The 13,372-nt window shown below is 62.8% G+C and overlaps 2 protein-coding genes across 9 annotated transcripts in view; both read left to right on the top strand.

Moving 5' to 3' along the window:
* The window catches only part of SEC16A (SEC16 homolog A, endoplasmic reticulum export factor), a 30,293-nt gene extending 28,261 nt beyond the window's left edge, over positions 1 to 2,032 (top strand). For all 7 annotated transcript variants that reach the window (XR_003513548.1, XR_003513550.1, XR_003513549.1 and 4 more), the window contains one exon: positions 582 to 2,032. Coding sequence is in view for 3 of the 7 variants with exons in the window: in XM_027556772.1 (XP_027412573.1) it covers positions 582 to 650 (69 nt within the window). In the remaining 4 variants the exon portion in view is untranslated. The remainder of the gene's footprint in view (positions 1 to 581) is intronic.
* A 403-nt stretch (positions 2,033 to 2,435) lies between these two features.
* Positions 2,436 to 12,980, top strand: INPP5E (inositol polyphosphate-5-phosphatase E). 2 transcript variants are annotated; one of them, XM_027556758.1, is made up of 11 exons: positions 2,436 to 2,540; positions 3,407 to 4,487; positions 7,385 to 7,508; positions 8,705 to 8,802; positions 9,359 to 9,483; positions 9,573 to 9,692; positions 9,899 to 10,006; positions 10,352 to 10,513; positions 10,611 to 10,726; positions 10,850 to 10,986; positions 11,457 to 12,980. In XM_027556758.1, the coding sequence occupies exons 2-11, from the start codon at positions 3,640 to 3,642 to the stop codon at positions 11,587 to 11,589; spliced, it is 1,971 nt and encodes a 656-aa protein (XP_027412559.1). In that variant the 5' UTR covers positions 2,436 to 2,540; positions 3,407 to 3,639; the 3' UTR covers positions 11,590 to 12,980. The 2 variants fall into 2 exon arrangements, with proteins under 2 accessions (XP_027412559.1, XP_027412561.1); XM_027556760.1 differs by having other exon boundaries at positions 2,500 to 3,012.
* Positions 12,981 to 13,372: the final 392 nt, after the last annotated feature.

The raw sequence follows: 13,372 nt of genomic DNA, 5'->3' as shown, positions 1-13,372 counted from the left end.
CCCTCCCAGGCTCTGGCCTGGAGAGAGTGGACGGGAGGTGGGGGCAGCCTTGGGATGCAGTAGAGGAGGGGGTCTGCGGGGAGGTCTTGGCTTTAGGAATTCAAAACCTCCCCTGACCGTGGGCCGTCCCAAGGCAGACCCTGCCCTTGCCACCTGGGGTCCCCAGCCTCGGGCTCCCTCCGGGGTGGGCCCCCACGACTGCGCCCTCCCTGTTCCCAGCCGCCATCTGCGTCTCCACTCCACAGCTGAGGGGATTCTTCTCTACTGGATCTTCACCTTGCTGATGCCTTCACAAAACTTCTTGACTCTGACTTCGTGTAGGGCTTTCCTGGGACCCAGAGTAAACGCCTGTGCTCCAGGCCCGCCTCCCCGGGTGCTCCCTGCCTCTCCCTGTCTCTGGCCAGGGCTCCTCAGACACCCGGCTGTGGGCACGGCCTCACCCCACCACCCTGCCTTAGGGACCCGGGCTGCGCATGAGACGACAGCACACACCTGTTTGTTGAGACCCGTCATCTGCTCTGCTTGGTCCGCGGCCCCCTGGGGCCAGCGTGTGGACCTCAGTCCTGTCCCTGTTGTTTCAGGCCCCTGCTGCCTCAGGAAGCTCAAGGACGGGGAGGATTGGCCAGAGGAAGTACCCGGCGTTAAGCTAGAAGGGCCACGTCCTGGAGCAGCACCGGGACGGGAGATGGCTGTTCCGCCCAGAGGTCAGGCCAAAGGCCTGCGGCTCCAGTCTGTCCCCACGTGGGCGTGAACACAGCGACTCAGAACTGACGTGTGGAGCGTTCCAGCATCAATTCCACGCCTTCACGGTGCTGGATGAAGAGTGGCTCTCTGACCCAAGGAATGATTTAAGGACCAGTGTTTGCAGGCACCTGAGGACGTGACACTGAGGGAGGCTGGAGGCGTCTTGGCTGCAGGAGGAGTTTGCTTCTCAGTGACTAAGGCATCTCTCAAAACCTCACGGTGAATCGTTGCCAGATAAAGCCCAGAGGTCCTTTCAGATGCCAGGAGGAAACAGTGCACCTTTGACTCAGAGAGGAGCTTGCCTGCCTGCCCTGCACCCAGAGGCGGTCAGGTCAGCCCCTGCTCCACGTTGTTGAGCCTGAAAGGGTGCTTCGTCTCCGAGGAAACTGGGCTTCCTTTAGTAGCAGCTCCGTTAGGTTTTGAGAGCAGCCCTCGGTACTGACCTGCGTTTTATCTCCTGGAGCCAAGACGTGCCCAGCTCTGCGTGGTCTCCTGTGGCCTCACCAGGACTGGGAGGCTTCCCACAGTCAGAGGGACCGGCTGGGACAGAGCTGTTCTGAGTGATGGGTCCAGCGTCACAGCTGGGACTCCGGGTTTGGTTTGGGTTTTTCTCTGGACCCGCCAGGCCCTGCTTCCTGTGGCCGGCCCCCGCGGTGCTGTCAGCTGACTGCTGCCTCTCACCGCTGCGTCGCTTAGGGAGCTGGTAACATCCTGAAGAAAGTGGCTTGCAGCTGTTTCTTGTCTGAAGCTCCAGAGTCCGACCTTTCTGGCCTCAGACTTGTCAGCGGCTTCCCTGCTGACTCAGCCTGTGAACCTGCACAGGACGATGACCTCCGGGCGGACTCAGCTTTAAGGCTTCATCGACTGTTCTCAAAACTGTTCACATTCTTCTTCTTCTGTCTAAAGGGACTAAAGAAAAGATTTAAGTATTTATAAAAATCATTAGAAAATAATTTCTGTAGAACGCTGGGGGACGTGGTTTGTTGGGTTTTAATCCAAGTGTCGGGCTTGGGTGGGATGGGGTCAGCACAGGGCCCTTGGGTCCACTGGGTCGTCTCGGAAGGACCCGCAGAACGGTTTCCAGGACGTGTCCCTGTGGGAGGGGCCGACCTCACTGGCGGCGGCCTCGTGTCCAGGGTCAGTGCTAGTGCGACCCCCGGGCTGAAACCTGCCCGTTGTCTGTGTTGACCGCCAGTGAGTTTTGATTCAAGAAGCTTCCTCTGAGGCGGGAGCTGCTATTTTTCCTAAATGCAAATTGTTAAATAAAGTATTTTGCGCTCTCAAGGCCTTTCACGCTGTCTCCTTTTGTTTATTGAAGCCTTTGGGGACCTGGGTTTGATTGGCTTCTAGGGCTCCCTGGGCCACTGCTTTCTGTCCCTCCACCAGACCCGCCCGCTAGGGGACCCCCCGGAGAAAGGGGCTCCTCTCCGATGGGCGGTGGGCGGGCCTAACGGGAAAACCCATCCTGAGGGCAGTGAAGAGGGACCAGGGTAGCGCTCTGCTTTCTAGGCTCCGGTCCCCTAGGGTCCTCACTAGTCAAACTCGGAGACGAGGGGCGGGGCTGGGGGCGGGCCCGAGGGGCGGGGCGCGAGCTGCGCTCGGGGGAAGGAAGCCGAAGGAAGCCGCCGGCACTCCCGGCACCCACCCGAGGGCGCCCTCGGCCCTGGCTCCACGCGCCTGGGTCCTCCGGCCGCCAGTGGCCGCTGCGGGCGCCGGGATCCAGGCCACCCTGCCCGCCGGTTGCCGGGGAGCGGCCGCTGAAGCCCGCGGATCTGGGGAGCTGGCGACGTCGAGAGGTGGGGGCGCGGGGCGCGATGACCCTGGTCGGGGGCGGCAGTCCTGGAGAAAGTCCGGGGCGGGGACACGGGGCCAGCACGACCTAAGCTCCGAGTGACCCCTGGGCGGGAGCCCGGAAGCCTTGAGCGGAACGACCCCTGAGCTGGGCTCGAGGACCGGGCGGGGTGACCCCGGGGTTGGAGTCCGGGCGCACGGGTCCCTGGCGCGGGATCGGGTTGTGGGATTCCCCGGCGCGGAGCGGGGCGCGGGTGTCCGTGGCGCGCCAGGATCCCCGGGCGCGCGTCTCGTGCCCCCTACTTCGTCCCCAGCCCCGCGGCTCCGGGCGGTTGTTACCCTGGGGAGCGGGCAACCGGCCGGGCCAGACTCGCTAGTCCTGAGTCAGGGGCCTTCGCGGCCGGGGCGCAGACCTGCTCAGGGTCGCCTGCTCTCGGGGCAGGATCTGTGGGCCAAGCGATGGTGGTGGGCGCGCAGGTGAGCGAGGTAGGGCCGTCTGACCCCGGGGAGGGGGCCGGGGGCGGGGCGGGGGAGGAAGGAATGGGCTCCGGCCAGATCCCCCATCGGAGGCTGCACCTACGCCTTTGGGGTGGAAATTCTCGCTAGTTGGGTCCCTGGCTCCCCAAGTGAGAAGCAGCGCCCCCGCCTACCCCCTACCCCCTGCAAGAAGGAGACTTTCCTCCATCCTAAGATGCTGGACTTTTCACCCATCTCCTGGGAGGAGCCAGCGGGCCAGGACGCATAAATGCTTGTTCTTGCTGGGCCGCTAATGACCTGTCCGCTCCGTCACCCTGCCCCATGCTGTCCTTCAGGACCATTAAGTGGCATCACTGCCCCGGTGATGAAGGCTAACCGCAGGGTGTTCCCTTAGGTACTTTCTGGAGACTCCGGACCTTCGGGGCTCCCAGCCATGCAGCAGCTGATCCTGTCCGAGCCGGACCACCCCAGGCCCGAGGGGGAGCTGCTGCCATGCCTCCGCTCCGCGCCCGCCCAGCCACGGCCAAGCACACGGCCCTGACCCCGGGCGTCGGCAGCAGCCCCCAGAGGAGCCGTTTCCCGGGTCAGCCAGGCTGCCCCCGGCCCTGAGAGCTGGCCCCCCGGACTATGCCATCCAAGTTGGTGAGCTTGGGGCATTCAGAGACCGCCTCCCAGCAGCCCACTGCCCAGGGGTGTCTGTGTCCTGAAGGCAGCATGCTCAAGGGACTGCTTCCGAACAGTGATGAAGAGCCTGTCCCCTGCCTGGGGTCCCCGGCTGCTGGCGGCCGTCAGGGACCCGAGAGGAGCCCAGAGCTCCCCCTGGATACCCCAGAGCAAGTCAGCAACGAGGACCCACGGGCCCAAGCGAGACCCTTCACCCCAAAGCCGCCGCCCCCGAGGCCCAGGCTGGAGCGGGCGCTGTCCCTGGATGAGAAGGGCTGGAGAAAGAGGCGTTTTCGAACCAGCCGCGAGGACCTGACTGTGCGGAATGGGGCCAGCCCCTCGGGGGGCTCCCTACAGGACGAGGCCCCCGGGACCCCCGCCCGCAGTGGCTCCCCGCCCTGCCTGAGCGCCTCCCTGCAGGAGATCCCCACAGCTCGCAGGGCCCCGGGCAGCGGGGGGCCCTCCTCATGGGGAAACTGTCTTTCTGGGATGATCAGCACATCCCTGGACTTGCTGCACCGGGAAGGGGCCTCGGCCGGGAGCACCCCTCGGCTGGCCAGCCTGCTTTCCCCGCGCCCGCTGCCCGCCATGGCCCGCAACATGGCCTCCGAAGGCCTGCGGACGGCGAACAAGGTGGACCCAGATCACGCCGACTACAAGCTCCGGCTGCAGGCCAGGCTGTTCCGGGCGCACAGCAGCCTGGGTCCCGGCCGGCCCCCAAGCCCCCTGGCCTACGATGACTGCTCCCTTCACTCGTCCAGGTCCACCTTCAGCCTCCTGGCGCCCATCCGTGCCAAGGACGTCCGGAGCAGGTAGGGCCCTGGGGGAGGCGGCCTCGGGTCTCGGGAAACCCTCAGAAGCCCCATGAGAGCCGCAGGCAGGTTCTCCTGAGAGTGTGTGTGGGCCGTCTCCTCCCACCCGCCTCTCCCAGCTGCACCCCCAGCTTTTCCTTCTGCGTCTCAGCCCCACAGGCCCCGGTGAAACACAGCCGGTCAGATGCACAGACCCTCTGCACACGGGCAGGCCGTGTCGGGAGCCGCCCTCCGTGTGCATGTACAGGTGGGCCCAGGACTCTGAGGTGTGTCCCGGACCCGTGTCCACACGGTCCCTTTGCTGAGGACCAGTGTTAGGCGGCCATGCCCCATGTAAATGCTGGCACTTTTCCAGGATGGAGAGCTGGATGAGGCTGGGGCCCCCGGGGGCGTGGCCAGGCTGCCCCCAGGGGAGGGGCCCCATGGCCAATCTCCAGCAGGGAGGGGCGCAGGCAGAAGCCCGACCCCTGTCCTTGACACTCAGGAGCGCCCCAGAGTCTCCTAACAGGCAGGGCTCGGCCCCCAACCCCGTGGGCAAGGAAGATGCTGGGTGTCCAGCGTCACAGGGCTTGAGTGGTTAGTCCTAATTATCGCCTAATTTATATCTTGAAGGGGAGGCAGGTGCTGCCCCCATCTCCAGCTCTGAACCCCCTGCCCTGAGCCGGAGCCTCAGGGCACACCACACCCCAGGGGCTCCTAGCCTGACCCGTCCACACCCACTGGCTGTGTGCTGGCCTGCTGTTTCCGGAGCTTGGGCTCGGGGCCACGCTGCGGCTCAGAAGCCGTCCTGTGCCCTCCCTGCCTGCCCCCACTGCCCCCAGCGCGCCCCTCCAACCCAGACCACTGACTGTTTCGAGTCTGTGAGCCACGCAGTTTCTGGCAAGTGTTGACCTCTGCCGTGGGGATGAAAAAGCAGCCCCAGGCCACACACATCAACAGCATAGTGTTGTGGACAAAGGAATACTTTGTTCAAGGAGGCCGAAGTGTGACTTTCAGGTCATTTTCCTTTGGCACAAAAATACTTCTTTTCCCCAACCACTGAGAAGTGTAGGGGATTTCCCTGGTGGTCAAGTGGCTAAGACTACTCCCAATGCCGGGGGACCGGGTTCAAGCCCCGGTCAGAGAACTAAATCCCACGTGCCACAATGAAGAATTGGCGTGCCGCAACTAAAGATCCCGCATACCACAGCGGAGATGGACACTCCCACGTGCCATGACGAAGACCCAGTTCAGTTCAGTCGCTCAGTCATGTCCGACTCTTTGTGACCCCATGGACTGCAGCACGCCAGGCCTCCCTGTGCATCACCAACTCCCGGAGGTTACTCAAACTCAGTCCATCGAGTCAGTGATGCCATCCAACCATCTCATCCTCTGTTGTCCCCTTCTCCTCCTGCTCTCAATCTTTCCCAGCATCAGGGTCTTTTCCAATGAGTCAGTTCTTCGCATCAGGCGGCCAAAGGATTGGAGTTTCAGCTTTAGCATCAGTCCTTCCAATGAATATTCAGGACTGATTTCCTTTAGGATGGACTGGTTGGATCTCCTTGCTTCACTGACCCATGACAGCCAAATAAATACACAACGTCATTGATTAAAAAGGAGTAATAGGAACACTGAAAGTGTAGGAGCGAGTCTCAGCTTGTGGGCTGCACACAGCCCGGACCTGGCCGGAGTCAAGGCCAAGGACGGAGGAAAGGGGAGTGGATTGTGCCCTTGAGGGGCTGCCTTCTGCACACACTGCAGACGGGGCTGGTTTGGAGAAGGCAGCCCTTCAGGCAGCCCGATGGGATCCTTAACACAGGGCGGCCTCAGGGAGGCGCCTGCCTCCTGACATCGCGAGCTCTTGTCCTGCAGAGCTTGGTCAGAGTTTAAGAGCCTCTCAGGTGAGCTTGTAAGGACTGGACTCTAACTTCACCTCCTTGCAAGGGATTGGTGCCCATCTCTGCAAGCCAGGGTCTACGGTCTTCTAAGCAAGTTGGAATGAAAACAGCAAGTGAGACCTTTGAACTTGTCAGCTCTTCACATCAGGTGGCCAAAGTATTGGAGTTTCCGCTTCAGCATCAGTCCTTCCAATGAATATTCAGGACTGATTTCCTTTAGGATGGACTGGTTGAGCCTGGACGTTTGAGCCTGTGCGTTCCCCTCCGTCTTTGGGAACCTGATCAGTCAGGCACAGTCCTTGTCATGGGTCCAAGGGAAACAGTTTTCACACAGTTGAGAAGGGGAAAAAAAAAAAAAAAAACACCGAGGCAGTACTAATAGTCCTTCGTGGACGTGTGAAAATTACACGAATCTCAGGTTTGTCCCTAAATGAAGTCTCCCTGGTGCTTGGGCACACACGAGGCTGCTCTCGGGTTAAGTGGAGACAGGCGAACAGCCCCACAGGCAGAGTCCTCGCAGGGCCTCTGTGGCGGTGTTTGACTCTGCACCGTTTGCATGAGTTCTTCTGTGAGAGCCTACAGTGGATTGAACCTGCAAAGACCAAGGCATCCCAGGAAGCCTTTACAAGCTCCCAGTGCTGGCTGGCAAGGCGGAGGCCAGAGCCCTGGAGAAGGGCGTGTCCCCCCCAAGTCTGCTTACAGTCCAGAAGCCCACCTCGACTTCTGCAGCCCTCCCAGGGCCTTGCGCTTAGAGGTCCCCCCAAAAGCCCCAAACATCACCTGCCTGTCCCTTCCTCTCCGGAGGCCAGGAGCCTGAGGGTGTCTGTAGAGCCCTGGACATGGCAGGTTTCCCTGGGCTCCAGGGGCTCTCCGCACTGTGCTCCCCCCATCCCCCCCCAGGGTCCTGAGGCCACTCCAGCTCTGGGAGGGGGCTCCCGGCCCCGGAGGTGTGTTCTGCTCCCAGCCCCTCCCTGGGTCCATCTGCTGCAACCCCCGGCTCAGTCTGGCCCGTCTCCGCAGGAGCTACCTGGAGGGGAGCCTGCTGGCAACTGGGGCCCTGATGGGGGCAGATGAGCTGGCCCGTTACTTCCCGGACCGGAGCGTGGCCCTGTTCGTGGCCACGTGGAACATGCAGGGCCAGAAGGTGAGCGGGCACCGGCCCCACGCGGGACGGGACGGGGTTCCTTCTGGATTCTTCCCCGGGGCACGCAGAGGAGCCTCCTGGCCGTCACAGCGGCCCTCGCCCCCCTCTCTTACACGGCACAGATGCTTAGGTTTTCAGAGACGCTGTACGTGTCAGAACAATTCTAGGTTGACAGCAGGTTTGGGAGGAAGGAGCAGAGATTTGCCGAGAGCCCACCCCTCACCTGGCCTCCAAGTGGCTGCCCCCTTCACCCGTCAGGCGGCCCCGCTGTTCTACTCGCCCTGCGCCACTCGTGCGAGTGCCTCCCAGATCCCCACAAGCGTGTGGGGACACGGGTGCCCCGATGCACACCGCGGGCGGGCGTCCACGCTGTGGTCCGGGTCTGTCTCCCGCCGTGTATCCCCGTGGTCGGGGCTCATGTCCATCCCGCCTGTGAGCCGGGGCCCCGGGACGACCGCAGCCAGGGGGTGCAGGGTTCACCCACTGATTTCTGGGGGAGCCCAGTAGGGGCTTTCTCTCCAGCCACCCCGTGTCTCCTGGGGGATCCCTTCCCACAGCTAGGGGTCTCCACCCCTGCGTGCGGGAGGCTCCGATTCTGGGGCCACCCACGGGCTTCCTCCGGACGGTGGGCGACCTAACGCCCAGCAGGGTTTCCGGCCCTGTCTGGAGTGCCTTCTGTCACCAGTGTGCGCCGAAGCGCATCCCGTCCAAAGAACAGAAGTGGCCGCATCCCGGGCTCCCATCCTTCAGGGTGATGGGCGGGGCTGCTTCAGGACAGGCCCCTCCCCACAAAACCACCACCTGAATGGAAGTGCCGGCTGCTGGCTCCACTGTCACCGGGAGCCCCGGGCTGTCCGCGGCCTAGCCTGCACCTGGGGCCCAGAGCGCCCGGGCCGCAGCTGGTGGGGAAGTGGAGACCGCCGGCGAGGTGCCCACTTTCCTCCCCGGGGCTGCTGTGAGGGCAGAGGTTGGGGGGTTCCCCTTGTAGGCAGCCACGCCCGGGGGCCGGAAGCAGCACAGTTGCTGTACGTGGGCCCTGGCAAGGGGTGGGGCACAGGCCCTGCGAGGACAGGCCGAGGGAGGGGTGGGCAGCCTGCCCGGGCCAGCGGCTCCCCGTGTGTGGTCAAGGGTGTCCAGACAGCAGAGCTCCCGCCATGGGGCCCCTGCAGCCCCTGCCAGAAGCTGCCCTTCCGCAGGAGCTGCCCCCGAACCTGGACGAGCTCCTGCTGCCGGCCGAGGCTGACCTGGCCCAGGACCTGTATGTTGTGGGCGTCCAGGAGGGCTGCTCCGACAGGTAGGGCCAGGGCCTTCCCCCTGCCGCTGCCCCACATGCTCCACGTCCCCGACCCGCCGCTCCAGCGTAGTCCTGTGAACCAGTCTCGGTTCTTTGCCCGAGACCCCCCTGTGAGGGGAGACATGAGCTGTGGTCTAAGCCTGGGCTCAATCGGGATCGCTTTCTTCTCAAGTGGGGACTCAGAGTTTAAAAGAAATGCGATTGAGGTTCTTGTAAATAGATAGCTGCTCCAGGAGAAAGTGAGGGACCCAGCACAGCACGGCCCCCAGCTCAGCCCCTGAATGTCACTGCTCACCTGTCCCGGCCGTGTGGGCAGTTCAGCTGGTGACTGGGGCAGGGTCGCGGCACAGGCCTGGCCGGAGTGGAGGTGCCCGGTCTGCTCCGGACACTGGGGGGCAGGGTCTGGGCTCCAGGGAAGGTGGCCCCCTCCTGCCTCCCTGGGCTCCTGCTCTTGGCCTCTGGGAGGCAGCGGAGGACCCGTGGCCATGGTGGAGACGCAGGGGGCGGTCCAGGCTCGCCCTCGAGCTTGCAGCTCTGACCACCCCCCGCCCCGCAGGCGGGAGTGGGAGGCGCGGCTACAGGAGACGCTGGGCCCGCATTACGTCATGCTGTACTCGGCAGCCCACGGCGCGCTCTACATGGCTGTGCTCATCCGCAGGGACCTCATCTGGTTCTGCTCAGGTGGGTGCCCCAGGCTGGGCGTGCAGGCTGGGGGTGGGCAGCCTGGCCGGCCCACGGGGATGGCCCAGTCAGCCCTGCTCCTCCCGCAGAGGTGGAGAGCTCCACGGTGACCACCCGCATCGTGTCCCAGATCAAGACCAAGGGGGCCCTGGGCGTCAGCTTCACCTTCTTCGGCACCTCCCTGCTCTTCATCACGTCCCACTTCACCTGTAAGTCCTTTGCCGTAGGCCCCCCCATTCGCCTGTAGGCCCCCCTTCACCTGTGAGCCCCAGACCCCTCGAGGGGAGGGTCACGGTGCAGATGCTGGGTGATCAGACCTTGCTGGGTAGGGGGTCTGTCTCGGACCGACCCCCAGGCACCAACCTTGGGCTCAGAAACCTGCCTGTGGAGAGGCCCCACCCTGCTGTCCTTGCAGCCGGAGACGGGAAGGTGGGCGAGCGGCTGGTGGACTACTGCAAGACTGTGCAGGGCCTGGCCCTGCCCAAGAACGTGCCGGACACGAGCCCCTACCGCTCCGACGCTGGTGAGTCGCTTAACCCTCCCCCCAGACACGGCAACTTCTCTCATTCTCTGGGTGGTTTAATGGAGAGGAATGTTTGGAGCCTTGAGAACCAAGGCCAGAAAAGTCTGCAATCGCTCACCAACCTGAAGCGAGGTCTGGTGCCAGGCTCCCTGAGTTGTGACCCTGTGAACCCAGAAAGCTGTGGACACCCCCCCACCCCCGCGCCTCCCTCGCCCTGAGCCCCAAGGGTGTCCTGGGCTGCCCCCCTCTTTCGGGGGTGCAGGGAAGTGTCCTGACCCAGAGTCGGGGTGTAGACACACAGTGTGGGGGAGGGTCTCACACACTTCCCTGCCGCTCATGCCCCAGCGGACGTCACCACCCGCTTCGACGAGGTCTTCTGGTTCGGGGACTTCAACTTCCGCCTGAGCGGGGGGCGGGCGGCCGTGGAGGCCATCCTGAAGCAGGACCTCAGCTCCAGCGTGCAGGCCCTGCTGCAGCACGACCAGCTCACCCGCGAGATGCAGAGAGGTGAGCAGGCAGGGCGCTGCTGTGGCCGGGCGGGCCCAAGGGGCGGGGTGGCGCTGGCCCTGAGCCGCCACCGAGTCGGGGCCGTGCCCCTTCCCAGGGTCCATCTTCAAGGGCTTCCAGGAGCCGGACATCCACTTCCTGCCGTCATACAAGTTCGACGTCGGGAAGGACTCGTATGACACCACCTCCAAGCAGAGGACCCCATCCTACACGGTGACCGCCCGGGGCTGGGGAGCGGGGTCAGGCCTCCTGGGGGCTTCCGTGTGCGGGGACTCGGCTGGAGGGCAGAGCAGGCCAGCCCAGCCCGCCACCAACCGGCCCTGGGACTGCCCGCAGGACCGCATCCTATACAGGAGCCGCCACCAGGGTGACATCTGCCCCGTCAAGTACTCCTCCTGCCCTGGCGTCAGGACGTCCGACCACCGCCCCGTGTACGGCCTGTTCCGGGTCAAAGTGAGGCCAGGGAGAGACAAGTCAGTACCCTTGGATGCTCTCGCTCCTGGGCCCCGGGTGGGGGCGGCCTGAAAGCACAGCCTGGTCTCTGCGTGTCCCGGTGCCCCGAGGGGAGCGGGGTTCTGGGTGCCCCGAGGGAAGGTGGCTGTGCCGTGGGTCAGAAGCCAGCGTCAGGCGAGCGACGCACCAGAGGGTGCGGGCCTTGCCCGCACCCCGAGCCAGCCAGGCCTCCCAGGCACATGCCCCCTAAAACAGCCAGTGGGTGGCAGGGGCCACCTACCAAGGGGTCGGCCTGGCACAGGCGGGAGGCAGCGTCCGCTGGCTGTCGGCACACAGCTGCGGGTGGGCGCGCGGATGGTGGGCCCGGGCGCAGCCCCGGGGACCCAGGCCTCAGCTGTGCCCAGCTCTTCCACATGCCGCCTACCCGTGGCCGACACTCAGGTGCGGGGGCCAGGAGCACAGTGCCCTCCTGACGGCCCTTCCTCCCCAGCATCCCACTTGCCGCTGGCAAGTTCGACCGGGACCTGTACCTGCTGGGAATCAAGAGGCGCATCTCCAGAGAGATCCAGAGGCAGCAGGCACTCAAGAGCCAGCACGCCAGCGCCATCTGCACCGTCTCCTGAGGCCTCCTGAGGAGGCCCCAGGGACGGGCCATTCCAGAACAGAACCAGCGTGTCCCCGCAGAGCCCCCGCTCAGGCTGACCTCCCTGCACCGTGCGGCCGTCAGCGGCAGAAGGACCGTGTCAGGCTGGCCGAGCGCAGGTCACAGGCCCTGCGGGCAGGCGCCCTAACCTCCCGTGTTAGGTGATGACGTGTGCACATCCAGGTTCACCGTTAGCAGCAGCACCCCCCACCACCCGCCCCAACCCAGACCAAGAGCGGCCCTTCTGGCACCCAGTGGCGGGCAGGGGGTGCTGCTGGGAACCAGGAGGGCCAGCCGCCGCTCGGCCCACAGACTGCCTTGCTGTCCTCCCCCAGCAGTTGGGTCCACCTGCTGAGGTCATGTTGGCCCGGAGCAACAGCAGCGTGAGGCACGCACTTCCGGTCTGGAGCAGCCGCTGGACGTGTGGGGTGTCGCCGCTTTGCGGGCCGAGGCCACCCCACCGATATCTTTTCTTAAAGGGTTTAGAGCCTGTTGCCGCCTTGTGGCTTACCCCCTTTAAAAAAAAAAAAAAGCATAGGCTTTGAATGTGGGAAAATCTAGGGGCATTCAATCTAGTCTTTTAAATTATTTATTTTTCCATATTTATATTTTTAAATAAATGCATATATTGAATCTTAAGCTCTTTTTGGCCAAAGATTGGGTCCCAGAAAGACCAGTCTTGCACACCTGTGCTTGCAAGGCTCTTGCAAGCACAGGCTGTCACTGAGGGGGGAGCTCGGCCTCACCTGGCCCCGTCCTGCATTTGCACCCACGCACGGCCCCAGGTAAGTGTTCTCGACAGATCCTGTTGAGCGATATTAAGTCACTTCCAACCAATATTGTATCCAACTTTCATTAGCCTCAGCTTCCAAAATGTGTCTCCATGTCAAAGTGATACACACCCAGTATTTTGATACCAATTCAGAAAATTCCATGATTGAGAATGCATAGCCTATCCCATCTGATTTCTGGAAACTCTTAAGACTGGATGTATGAAATTTGATGAATGTACCATTGAGCTTTCAACCAATTAACAGGAAGTCTCTTGTTATAGATCTTTGTGATAACGGGGGTCACAATGAGTAGGGTTTTATGGATTCTTTCTCAGCATTTTCTCTGAGAAATCATGGAAAAGTTAGTGACGTTGATATGAATTAGTTTTGCTTGAGACTGAGCTTCATGTCCTGAGCTGGGAGGGGGGCGGGTCACTGCACACATCTCACGGGTCCACAGTGAAGCGGTGTATTTTATGTAACCAATTAGACTTATGTGAATGGGATTTTACTTGGCAAGTTAGGTTGAAATTCAAATTAATGAAAATGAAATTGACCAGGGTCTACAAAATAAGCTTCATAAAGAACTGAAATATAACCACGTGTGAGGGTGGTTTTTAAAACCTGGCTCTTGCTGTCTCAAACGTGCTGAGTCCTGCCATAGGCTGGCACCAGGCTGTCGCCAGGGCGTGAGCATAAACTGCCAGCCAGGCAGTCCCTGAGGATCAGCCTGGCAGGGGTGCCAACCAAGAGGATGACAAAGGGGCACGCAGGGCTCTGGAAGCAGAGTGGACAGCGTCGGGGGTGGGGGGCCGCGTGAGGCTGAGTGCAGTGGAGGGGGCCGTGAAGTTGGGGGCAAGCGTCCAGGAAATGAAACCCTTGGAGCTCAGCCTCCCAGCAGACACGGCCCGGCTGGTACCAGCTCCCAGCACGCCTCCCTCTGTCCCATTGCAATGACCACAGAAGGTCCCAACCACTGGGCCCCCACTC

This window comes from Bos indicus x Bos taurus, chromosome 11, assembly GCF_003369695.1.
Source record: "Bos indicus x Bos taurus breed Angus x Brahman F1 hybrid chromosome 11, Bos_hybrid_MaternalHap_v2.0, whole genome shotgun sequence".
NCBI lineage: Eukaryota > Metazoa > Chordata > Mammalia > Artiodactyla > Bovidae > Bos > Bos indicus x Bos taurus.
The sequence above is the reverse complement of the archived record's forward strand: the minus strand, read 5'-3'. Positions and strand labels throughout refer to the sequence as shown.

Coding starts and splice junctions, on each gene's coding strand:
- INPP5E (XM_027556758.1), top strand. CDS start 3,640: ATGCCATCCAAGTTGGTGAGCTTGGGGCATTCAGAGACCGCCTCCCAG. Junction 9,484..9,572: donor CCTCATCTGGTTCTGCTCAG/GTGGGTGCCCCA, acceptor CTCCTCCCGCAG/AGGTGGAGAGCTCCACGGTG. Junction 10,514..10,610: donor CACCCGCGAGATGCAGAGAG/GTGAGCAGGCAG, acceptor GCCCCTTCCCAG/GGTCCATCTTCAAGGGCTTC.